This window comes from Bufo gargarizans, unplaced genomic scaffold (assembly GCF_014858855.1).
Source record: "Bufo gargarizans isolate SCDJY-AF-19 unplaced genomic scaffold, ASM1485885v1 original_scaffold_1997_pilon, whole genome shotgun sequence".
Taxonomy (NCBI): Eukaryota; Metazoa; Chordata; class Amphibia; order Anura; family Bufonidae; genus Bufo; species Bufo gargarizans.
This window is the reverse complement of record NW_025334596.1, coordinates 207,228-219,166: the sequence shown is the minus strand read 5'-3', so window position 1 is coordinate 219,166 and position 11,939 is coordinate 207,228. Positions and strand designations below refer to the sequence as shown.

The window sequence follows — 11,939 nt, the reverse complement described above, 5'->3', positions numbered from 1 at the left end:
AGTCCGTGCCGCTGTGGAGGCGTTGGGAAAAAGGTGGTATTACATGTTTTACTGGAGGAGAGCTGGATCACTATTGGCCGGTCTGCTGTCCGCCTTCCCGGAGCACAGTGTGAACAGAGTCCTGCATTCATGAGCATTGAGAGGAGAGGAGTTGTAGTGTTCTATTTACAGGGGATAAGTAAATTGGGTTCCGTGTACACCGTATAACACTGCAGACCAAGTGAATAGTGCCAGCAACACTGCAATTCCCATCATTGCCACCACTTCAAACCCCTCTATAAAATAAACTAACGACTACAACTCCAGTTATCAATGGATTTTTTCCAAACTGCATCAGGGCTCAGCACACGTCATGTGTAGCATTGGGAACTGGGGGAATGGACTTTACATGTCGGGAGATACTAGCAGTACTTACCGTACAATCCGCCAGATCTCTATACTTCCCGAGGTGCAGGGCCTGGAGACATAAGGACAACGGGTTACAGGGTGGTCGCACCGCAGGACTCTGCTTTCAGACCCCCTCACTTACAAACGCTGCTCAGTCTGCCCCATTGGCCAGCAGGGACCCCAAATAAACCCACCCCCCCCCCCCCCGTACCACGGGCCCTGAACATCACTCACCCGGGCACCGGTGTCAAGATGGACAGTCTCATAGATGCCCATGTAAAACTCAGGATCAAACATGTCCTGGATCATACAGCGGAAGCGGACCAGGCCCCCCGGCTTCAGGTAATGAAGGGGGGAGTCGTTCAGGCTGGGGACCTGTGGGAAAAGATGCAGGGGAATGAGGAACCACAAGTACCAGCTACTCTGCAGAGATCACTGTGTGTAATGGATCTATAGAATATACAGTCATGTGAAAAAATTAGGACACCCTTTGAAAGCATGTGGTTTTTTGTAACATTTTTAATAAAAGGTTATTTCATCTCCGTTTCAACAATACAGAGAGATTAAAGTAATCCAACTAAACAAAGAAAACTGAAGAAAAGTCTTTTCAAGATCTTCTGTAAATGTCATTCTACAAAAATGCCTATTCTAACTGAGGAAAAAGATAGGACACCCTTGCCCCTAATAGCGAGTGTTACCTCCTTTGGCTGAAATAACTGCAGTGAGACGGTTCTTGTAGCCATCTACCAGTCTTCGACATCGGTCTGAGGAAATTTTACCCCACTCCTCAATGCAGAACTTTTTCAGCTGTGAGATGTTTGAGGGGTTTCTTGCACGTACAGCCCTTTTCAAGTCACCCCACAGCATCTCAATGGGATTCAAATCTGGACTTTGACTTGGCCATTCCAGGACTCTCCATTTCTTCTTTTTCAGCCAATCTTTGGTTGATTTACTAGTATGTTTTGGGTCATTGTCATGTTGCATGGTCCAGTTCCGCTTCAGCTTTAATTTTCTAACTGATGGTCTCACATGTTCTTCAAGCACCTTCTGATACACAGTAGAATTCATCGTGGATTCTATGATGGTGAGCTGACCAGGTCCTGCTGCAGCAAAGCAGCCCCAAACCATGACACTTCCACCTCCATGCTTCACAGTTGGTATGAGGTTCTTTTCTTGGAATGCTGTGTTTGGTTTACGCCAAACATGTCCTCTGCTGTTGTGTCCAAATAATTCAATTTTGGACTCATCTGTCCAAAGAACATTATTCCAGAAGTCCTGGTCTTTGTCAACTTTATCTCTGGCAAATGTCAGTCTGGCCTCGATGTTTCTCTTGGAAAGCAAAGGTTTCCTCCTTGCACACCTCCCATGCAAGTTAAACTTGTACAGTCTCTTTCTGATTGTAGAGGCATGTACTTCTACATCAACAGTAGCCAGAGCCTGCTGTAGTTCTCGAGATGACACTTTAGGGTTTTTGGAGACCTCTTTTAGCATCTTGCGGTCTGCTCTTGGGGTGAACTTGCTGGGGCGACCAGTCCTGGGCATGTTGGCAGTTGTTTTGAAAGCCCTCCACTTGTAGACTATCTTCCGGACAGTGGAATGGCTGATTTCAAAATCTTTTGAGATCTTTTTAAATCCCTTCCCAGACTCATAGGCTGCTACAATCTTTTTTCTGAAGTCCTCTGACAGCTCTTTTGCTCTCACCATGGTGCTCACTCTCACTTCAACAGTCAGGAGCACACCAAACTAAATGTCTGAGGTTTAAATAGGGCAAGCCTCATTCAACATGCAGAGTAACGATCTACTAATTATGTGCACCTGGTGTGATATACCTGTGTGAGATCTGAGCCAATTTAAGAGGGAATACATGTGAGGGTGTCCTATCTTTTTCCTCAGTTAGAATAGGCATTTTTGTAGAATGACATTTACAGAAGATCTTGAAAAGACTTTTCTTCAGTTTTCTTTGTTTAGTTGGATTACTTTAATCTCTCTGTATTGTTGAAACGGAGATGAAATAACCTTTTATTAAAAATGTTACAAAAAACCACATGCTTTCAAAGGGTGTCCTAATTTTTTCACATGACTGTATGAGAGATCACTGTGTATAATGGATCTATAGAATATATGAGAGATCACTGTGTATAGTGTATCTATAGAATATATGAGAGATCACTGTGTATAATGGATCTATAGAATATATGAGAGATCACTGTGTATAGTGTATCTATAGAATATATGAGAGATCACTGTGTATAATGGATCTATAGAATATATGAGAGATCACTGTGTATAGTGTATCTATAGAATATATGAGAGATCACTGTGTATAATGGATCTATAGAATATATGAGAGATCACTGTGTGTAATGGATCTATAGAATATACGAGAGATCACTGTGTATAATGGATCTATAGAATATATGAGAGATCACTGTGTATAATGTATCTATAGAATATATGAGAGATCACTGTGTATAATGTATCTATAGAATATATGAGAGATCACTGTGTATAATGGATCTATAGAATATATGAGAGATCACTGTATAATGGATCTATAGAATATACGTGAGATCACTGTGTATAATGATCTATAGAATATACGAGAGATCACTGTGTATAATGTATCTATAGAATATACGAGAGATCACTGTGTATAATGTATCTATAGAATATACGAGAGATCACTGTGTATAATGTATCTATAGAATATACGAGAGATCACTGTGTATAATGGATCTATAGAATATACGAGAGATCACTGTGTATAATGTATCTATAGAATATACGAGAGATCACTGTGTATAATGGATCTATAGAATATACGAGAGATCACTGTGTATAATGTATCTATAGAATATACGAGAGATCACTGTGTATAATGTATCTATAGAATATACGAGAGATTCACTGTGTATAATGGATCTATAGAATATACGAGAGATCACGTGTATAATGGATCTATAGAATCTACGAGAGATCACTGTGTATAATGTATCTATAGAATATATGAGAGATCACTGTGTATAATGGATCTATAGAATATATGAGAGATCACTGTGTGTATAATGGATCTACTAGAATATATGAGAGATCACTGTGTATAATGAATCTATATAATATATGAGAGATCACTGTGTATAATGAATCTATAGAATATATGAGAGATCACTGTATAATGTATCTATAGAATATATGAGAGATCACTGTATAATGTAGCTATAGAATATATTAGAGATCACTGTTATAATGGATCTATAGAATATATGAGAGATCACCTGTGTATAATGTATCTATAGAATATATGAGAGATCACTGTGTATAATGGATCTATAGAATATAGGAGAGATCACTGTGTATAATGTATCTATAGAATATATGAGAGATCACTGTGTATAATGTATCTATAGAATATATGAGAGATCACTGTGTATAACGTATCTATAGAATATATGAGAGATCACTGTGTATAATGATCTATAGAATATATGAGAGATCACTGTGTATAATGTATCTATAGAATATATGAGAGATCACTGTGTATAATGGATCTATAGAATATATGAGAGATCCCTGTGTATAATGGATCTATAGAATATATGAGAGATCCCTGTGTATAATGGATCTATAGAATATATGAGAGATTCACTGTGTATAATGTATCTATAGAATATATGAGAGATCACTGTGTATAATGGATCTATAGAATATATGAGAGATCACTGTGTATAATGTATCTATAGAATATATGAGAGATCACTGTGTATAATGGATCTATAGAATATATGAGAGATCACTATGTATAATGGATCTATAGAATATATGAGAGATCACTGTGTATAATGATCTATAGAATATTGAGAGCACTCACTGCGTGTATAATGATCTATAGAATATATGAGAGATCACTGTGTGTATAATGTATCTATAGAATATATGAGAGATCACTGTGTATAATGGATCTATAGAATATATGAGAGATCACTGTGTATAATGTATCTATAGAATATATGAGAGATCACTGTGTATAATGATCTATAGAATATATGAGAGATCACTGCGTGTATAATGATCTATAGAATATATGAGAGATCACTGTGTGTATAATGTATCTATAGAATATATGAGAGATCACTGTGTATAATGGATCTATAGAATATATGAGAGATCACTGTGTATAATGTATCTATAGAATATATGAGAGATCACTGTGTATAATGGATCTATAGAATATATGAGAGATCACTGTGTGTAATGTATCTATAGAATATATGAGAGATCACTGTGTATAATGGATCTATAGAATATATGAGAGATCACTGTGTATAATGTATCTATAGAATATATGAGAGATCACTGTGTATAATGATCTATAGAATATATGAGAGATCCCTGTGTATAATGTATCTATAGAATATATGAGAGATCACTGTGTATAATGGATCTATAGAATATATGAGAGATCACTGTATAATGGATCTATAGAATATACGTGAGATCACTGTGTATAATGATCTATAGAATATACGAGAGATCACTGTGTATAATGGATCTATAGAATATACGAGAGATCACTGTGTATAATGTATCTATAGAATATACGAGAGATCACTGTGTATAATGGATCTATAAAATATACGAGAGATCACTGTGTATAATGGATCTATAGAATATACGAGAGATCACTGTGTATAATGTATCTATAGAATATATGAGAGATCACTGTGTATAATGGATCTATAGAATATATGAGAGATCACTGTGTGTATAATGGATCTATAGAATATATGAGAGATCACTGTGTATAATGAATCTATATAATATATGAGAGATCACTGTGTATAATGAATCTATAGAATATATGAGAGATCACTGTGTATAATGGATCTATAGAATATATGAGAGATCACTGTATAATGTATCTATAGAATATATTAGAGATCACTGTGTATAATGGATCTATAGAATATATGAGAGATCACTGTGTATAATGTATCTATAGAATATATGAGAGATCACTGTGTATAATGGATCTATAGAATATATGAGAGATCACTGTGTATAATGTATCTATAGAATATATGAGAGATCACTGTGTATAATGTATCTATAGAATATTGAGAGATCCCTGTGTATAATGGATCTATAGAATATAGATGAGATCCCTGTGTATAATGGATCTATAGAATATATGAGAGATCACTGTGTATAATGTATCTATAGAATATATGAGAGATCACTGTGTATAATGTATCTATAGAATATATGAGAGATCACTGTGTATAATGTATCTATAGAATATATGAGAGATCACTGTGTATAATAGATCTATAGAATATATGAGAGATCACTATGTATAATGGATCTATAGAATATATGAGAGATCACTGTGTATAATGTATCTATAGAATATATGAGAGATCACTGTGTATAATGATCTATAGAATATATGAGAGATCACTGCGTGTATAATGATCTATAGAATATATGAGAGATCACTGTGTGTATAATGTATCTATAGAATATATGAGAGATCACTGTGTATAATGGATCTATAGAATATATGAGAGATCACTGTGTATAATGTATCTATAGAATATATGAGAGATCACTGTGTATAATGATCTATAGAATATATGAGAGATCACTGCGTGTATAATGATCTATAGAATATATGAGAGATCACTGTGTGTATAATGTATCTATAGAATATATGAGAGATCACTGTGTATAATGGATCTATAGAATATATGAGAGATCACTGTGTATAATGTATCTATAGAATATATGAGAGATCACTGTGTATAATGGATCTATAGAATATATGAGAGATCACTGTGTGTAATGTATCTATAGAATATATGAGAGATCACTGTGTATAATGGATCTATAGAATATATGAGAGATCACTGTGTATAATGTATCTATAGAATATATGAGAGATCACTGTGTATAATGATCTATAGAATATATGAGAGATCCCTGTGTATAATGTATCTATAGAATATATGAGAGATCACTGTGTATAATGGATCTATAGAATATATGAGAGATCACTGTGTATAATGGATCTATAGAATATATGAGAGATCACTGTGTGTAATGTATCTATAGAATATATGAGAGATCACTGTGTATAATGTATCTATAGAATATATGAGAGATCACTGTGTATAATGTATCTATAGAATATATGAGAGATCACTGTGTATAATGGATCTATAGAATATATGAGAGATCACTGTGTGTAATGTATCTATAGAATATATGAGAGATCACTGTGTATAATGGATCTATAGAATATATGAGAGATCACTGTGTATAATGTATCTATAGAATATATGAGAGATCACTGTGTATAATGATCTATAGAATATATGAGAGATCCCTGTGTATAATGTATCTATAGAATATATGAGAGATCACTGTGTGTATAATGTATCTATAGAATATATGAGAGATCACTGTGTATAATGGATCTATAGAATATATGAGAGATCACTGTGTGTAATGTATCTATAGAATATATGAGAGATCACTGTGTATAATGGATCTATAGAATATATGAGAGATCACTGTGTATAATGATCTATAGAATATTATGAGAGATCACTGTGTATAATGTATCTATAGAATATATGAGAGATCACTGTGTATAATGGATCTATAGAATATATGAGAGATCACTGTGTATAATGGATCTATAGAATATATGAGAGATCACTGTGTATAATGTATCTATAGAATATATGAGAGATCACTGTATAATGTATCTATAGAATATATGAGAGATCACTGTGTATAATGGATCTATAGAATATATGAGAGATCACTGTGTGTAATGTATCTATAGAATATATGAGAGATCACTGTGTATAATGGATCTATAGAATATATGAGAGATCACTGTGTATAATGTATCTATAGAATATATGAGAGATCACTGTGTATAATGATCTATAGAATATATGAGAGATCACTGTGTATAATGGATCTATAGAATATATGAGAGATCACTGTGTATATGTATCTATAGAATATATGAGAGATCACTGTGTATAATGGATCTATAGAATATATAGAGATCACTGTGTGTAATGTATCTATAGAATATATGAGAGATCACTGTGTATAATGTATCTATAGAATATATGAGAGATCACTGTGTGTATAATGGATCTATAGAATATAGGAGAGATCACTGTGTATAATGGATCTATAGAATATATGAGAGATCATGTGTATAATGGATCTATAGAATATATGAGAGATCACTGTGTATAATGGATCTATAGAATATATGAGAGATCACTGTGTATAATGTATCTATAGAATATATGAGAGATCACTGTGTATAATGGATCTATAGACTATATGAGAGATCACTGTGTATAATGATCTATAGAATATATGAGAGATCACTGTGTATAATGTATCTATAGAATATATGAGAGATCACTGTTGTATAATGGATCTATAGAATATATGAGAGATCACTGTGTGTAATGTATCTATAGAATATATGAGAGATCACTGTGTATAATGTATCTATAGAATATATGAGAGATCACTGTGTATAATGATCTATAGAATATATGAGAGATCCCTGTGTATAATGTATCTATAGAATATATGAGAGATCACTGTGTGTATAATGTATCTATAGAATATATGAGAGATTCAACTGTGTATAATGTATCTATAGAATATATGAGAGATCACTGTGTATAATGTATCTATAGGAATATATGAGAGATCACTGTGTATAATGTATCTATAGAATATATGAGAGATCACTGTGTATAATGTATCTATAGAATATATGAGAGATCACTGTGTATAATGTATCTATAGAATATATAGAGATCACTGTGTATAATGTATCTATAGAATATATGAGAGATCACTGTGTAATGTATCTATAGGAATATATGAGAGATCACTGTGTATAATGGATCTATAGAATATGAGAGATCACTGTGTATAATGTATCTATAGAATATATGAGAGATCACTGTATAATGGATCTATAGAATTATGAGAGATCACTGTGTATAATGGATCTATAGAATATATGAGAGATCACTGTGTATAATGATCTATAGAATATATGAAGATCACTGTGTATAATGGATCTATAGAATATGAGAGATCACTGTGTGTAATGTCTATAGAATATATGAGAGATCACTGTGTATAATGGATCTATAGAATATATGAGAGATCACTGTGTATAATGTATCTATAGAATATATGAGAGATCACTGTGTGTATAATGATCTATAGAATATATGAGAGATCACTGTGTATAATGGATCTATAGAATATATGAGAGATCACTGTGTATAATGGATCTATAGAATATATGAGAGATCACTGTGTATAATGTATCTATAGAATATATGAGAGATCACTGTGTATAATGTATCTAGAATATCTGAGAGATCACTGTGTATAATGGATCTATAGAATATATGAGAGATCCACTGTGTGTAATGTATCTATAGAATATATGAGAGATCACTGTGTATAATGTATCTATAGAATATATGAGAGATCACTGTGTATAATGGATCTATAGAATATATGAGAGATCACTGTATAATGTATCTATAGAATATATTAGATATCACTGTGTATAATGGGATCTATAGAATATGAGAGATCACTGTGTATAATGGTATCTATAGAATATATGAGAGATCACTGTGTATAATGGATCTATAGAATATATGAGAGATCACTGTGTATAATGGATCTATAGAATATATGAGGAGATCACTGTGTATAATGGATCTATAGAATATATGAGAGATCACTGTGTATAATGTATCTATAGAATATATGAGAGATCACTGTGTGTAATGTATCTATAGAATATATGAGAGATCACTGTGTATAATGGATCTATAGAATATATGAGAGATCACTGTGTATAATGTATCTATAGAATATGAGAGATCACTGTGGTATAATGGATCTATAGACTATATGAGAGATCACTGTGTATAATGATCTATAGAATATATGAGAGATCACTGTGTATAATGTATCTATAGAATATACGAGAGATCACTGTGTATAATGTATCTATAGAATATATGAAGAGATCACTGTGTATAATGTATCTATAGAATATATGAGAGATCCCTGTGTATAATGGATCTATAGAATATATGAGAGATCACTGTGTATAATGGATCTATAGAATATATGAGAGATCACTGTGTATAATGGATCTATAGAATATATGAGAGATCACTGTGTATAATGGATCTATAGAATATATGAGAGATCACTGTGTATAATGTATCTATAGAATATATGAGAGATCACTGTGTATAATGTATCTATAGAATATATGAGAGATCACTGTGTATAATGGATCTATAGAATATATGAGAGATCACTGTGTATAATGTATCTATAGAATATAGGAGAGATCACTGTGTATAATGGATCTATAGAATATATGAGAGATCACTGTGTATAATGTATCTATAGAATATATGAGAGATCACTGTGTATAATGTATCTATAGAATATATGAGAGATCACTATGTATAATGAAAGGCCCTTAACATGTAGAGCTTGGAAGAAAGACGAGACAGAGGGGAGATGAGAGAGACGGCTAAATACATAAAGGGAATCAACAAGGGAAAAGAGGAGAGAAGATTTACAAGAAGGAAAACTGCTACAAGAGGACAGAGTGTTACATTAGAGGGGCAAAGGGTTAACAGTAATATCAGGAAGTATTCCTTTACTGAGAGAGTAGTGGATGCAGGGAATAGCCTTCCTGCAGAAGTGGTGGCTGCAAATACAGTGGAGGAGGTTAAGCATGCATGGGATAGGCATAAGGCCATCCTTCATATAAGATAGGGCCGGGGCTATTCATAGGATTCAGTATATGGGGCCGACTAGATGGGCCACATGGGTCTTATCTGCCGACACATTCTAGGTTTCTATGTTAGGGCTCATAAACGTACTTTCTTTCCGTGTCCGTTCCGGGGGGTTCAGTGGGTCGTATTCAAATAATAATAATATATGTAACATGTAGTATTACTGTCCGCGTTACAGACAAGGATCGGACGGCTCTATTACGAGGCAGCTGTTCCGTGTACCTTCTGTATTTTGCACACAGAAGTCATATGTATTTTTAGCGGACCACAAAATACAAACGGTCATGTGGATGAGCCCTAATCTGCTTATCAGCCGCCCTTCTGATAACTCACCCGGCTGCACTGCTCCTTCTGTAGCTTCTCGTGGAAGTAGTCGGTGACCTTCTTCTCCCAATCTGGAGACGTTTCATTCTGAGCTGCAGAGAGATTAATATTAAGGTGTGAGCCGCAGCGACGCACCCCCCCCCGCGCAGGAGCCGCAGCGACGCACACCCCCCCCCCCCCCGCGCGCAGGAGCCGCAGCGACGCACACCCCCCCCCCCCCCCCCCGGGCAGGAGCCGCAGCGACGCACACCCCCCCCCCCCCCGCGCGCAGGAGCCGCAGCGACGCACACCCCCCCCCCCCCCCGCGCAGGAGCCGCAGCGACGCACACCCCCCCCCCCCCCCCCGCGCAGGAGCCGCAGCGACGCACACCCCCCCCCCCCCCCCCCCGGGCAGGAGCCGCAGCGACGCACACCCCCCCCCCCCCCGCGCGCAGGAGCCGCAGCGACGCACACCCCCCCCCCCCCCCCGCGCAGGAGCCGCAGCGACGCACACCCCCCCCCCCCCCCCCCCGCGCAGGAGCCGCAGCGACGCACACCCCCCCCCCCCCCCCGCGCAGGAGCCGCAGCGACGCACACCCCCCCCCCCCCCGCGCAGGAGCCGCAGCGACGCACACCCCCCCCCCCCCGCGCAGGAGCCGCAGCGACGCACACACCCCCCCCCCGCGCAGGAGCCGCAGCGACGCACACCCCCCCCCCCGCGCAGGAGCCGCAGCGACGCACTCCCCCCCCCCCCCCCCGCGCAGGAGCCGCAGCGACGCACTCCCCCCCCCCCCCCCCCCCGCGCAGGAGCCGCAGCGACGCACTCCCCCCCGCGCAGGAGCCGCAGCGACGCACTCCCCCCCCGGCAGGAGCCGCAGCGACGCACTCCCCCCCGGCAGGAGCCGCAGCGACGCACTCCCCCCCCCCCCCCCCCGCGCAGGAGCCGCACAGCGCCGCAGCCCCCCGCGCAGGAGCCACAGTGACGGAGTCCCCCGCGCAGGAGCCACAGTGACGGAGTCCCCCGCGCAGGAGCCCCAGTCCCCCGCGCGCAGACGCACAGCGCCCCAGTCCCCCGCTGGCACAGGTGGAGCATACCTAGTACATTTCCATTCAGATACAGGCAGAGAACCATCAGCTGCACTTACCGAACACGGCCTGCACCAGACTGAGCGGCCGGCCTATCCAGTCCGGGGCCCCGGGGGCAGCGCTCATCTCGGTGGAGTGAAGCATGTTACTCTCAGACTAGAAACCTACAGAGGCTTTGGCGGGAAAATGTCGTCATCCTAAAAAGGCGTGGTCTCCCAGAGCGGCGGAAGAACCTGCACAGGCCGCCATGTTGCGGTTGGCAGTATG

General features: G+C 38.2%; 1 protein-coding gene across 1 annotated transcript; it reads right to left on the bottom strand.

The window, feature by feature from the left end:
- Nucleotides 1-340: 340 nt before the first annotated feature.
- Nucleotides 341-11,881, bottom strand: LOC122923843 (mini-chromosome maintenance complex-binding protein-like). The gene is made up of 4 exons (XM_044274682.1): nucleotides 11,732-11,881; nucleotides 10,617-10,699; nucleotides 622-762; nucleotides 341-457 (listed from the first exon to the last, which is right to left on the bottom strand). The coding sequence occupies exons 1-4, from the start codon at nucleotides 11,814-11,816 to the stop codon at nucleotides 341-343; spliced, it is 426 nt and encodes a 141-aa protein (XP_044130617.1). The 5' UTR covers nucleotides 11,817-11,881.
- Nucleotides 11,882-11,939: the final 58 nt, after the last annotated feature.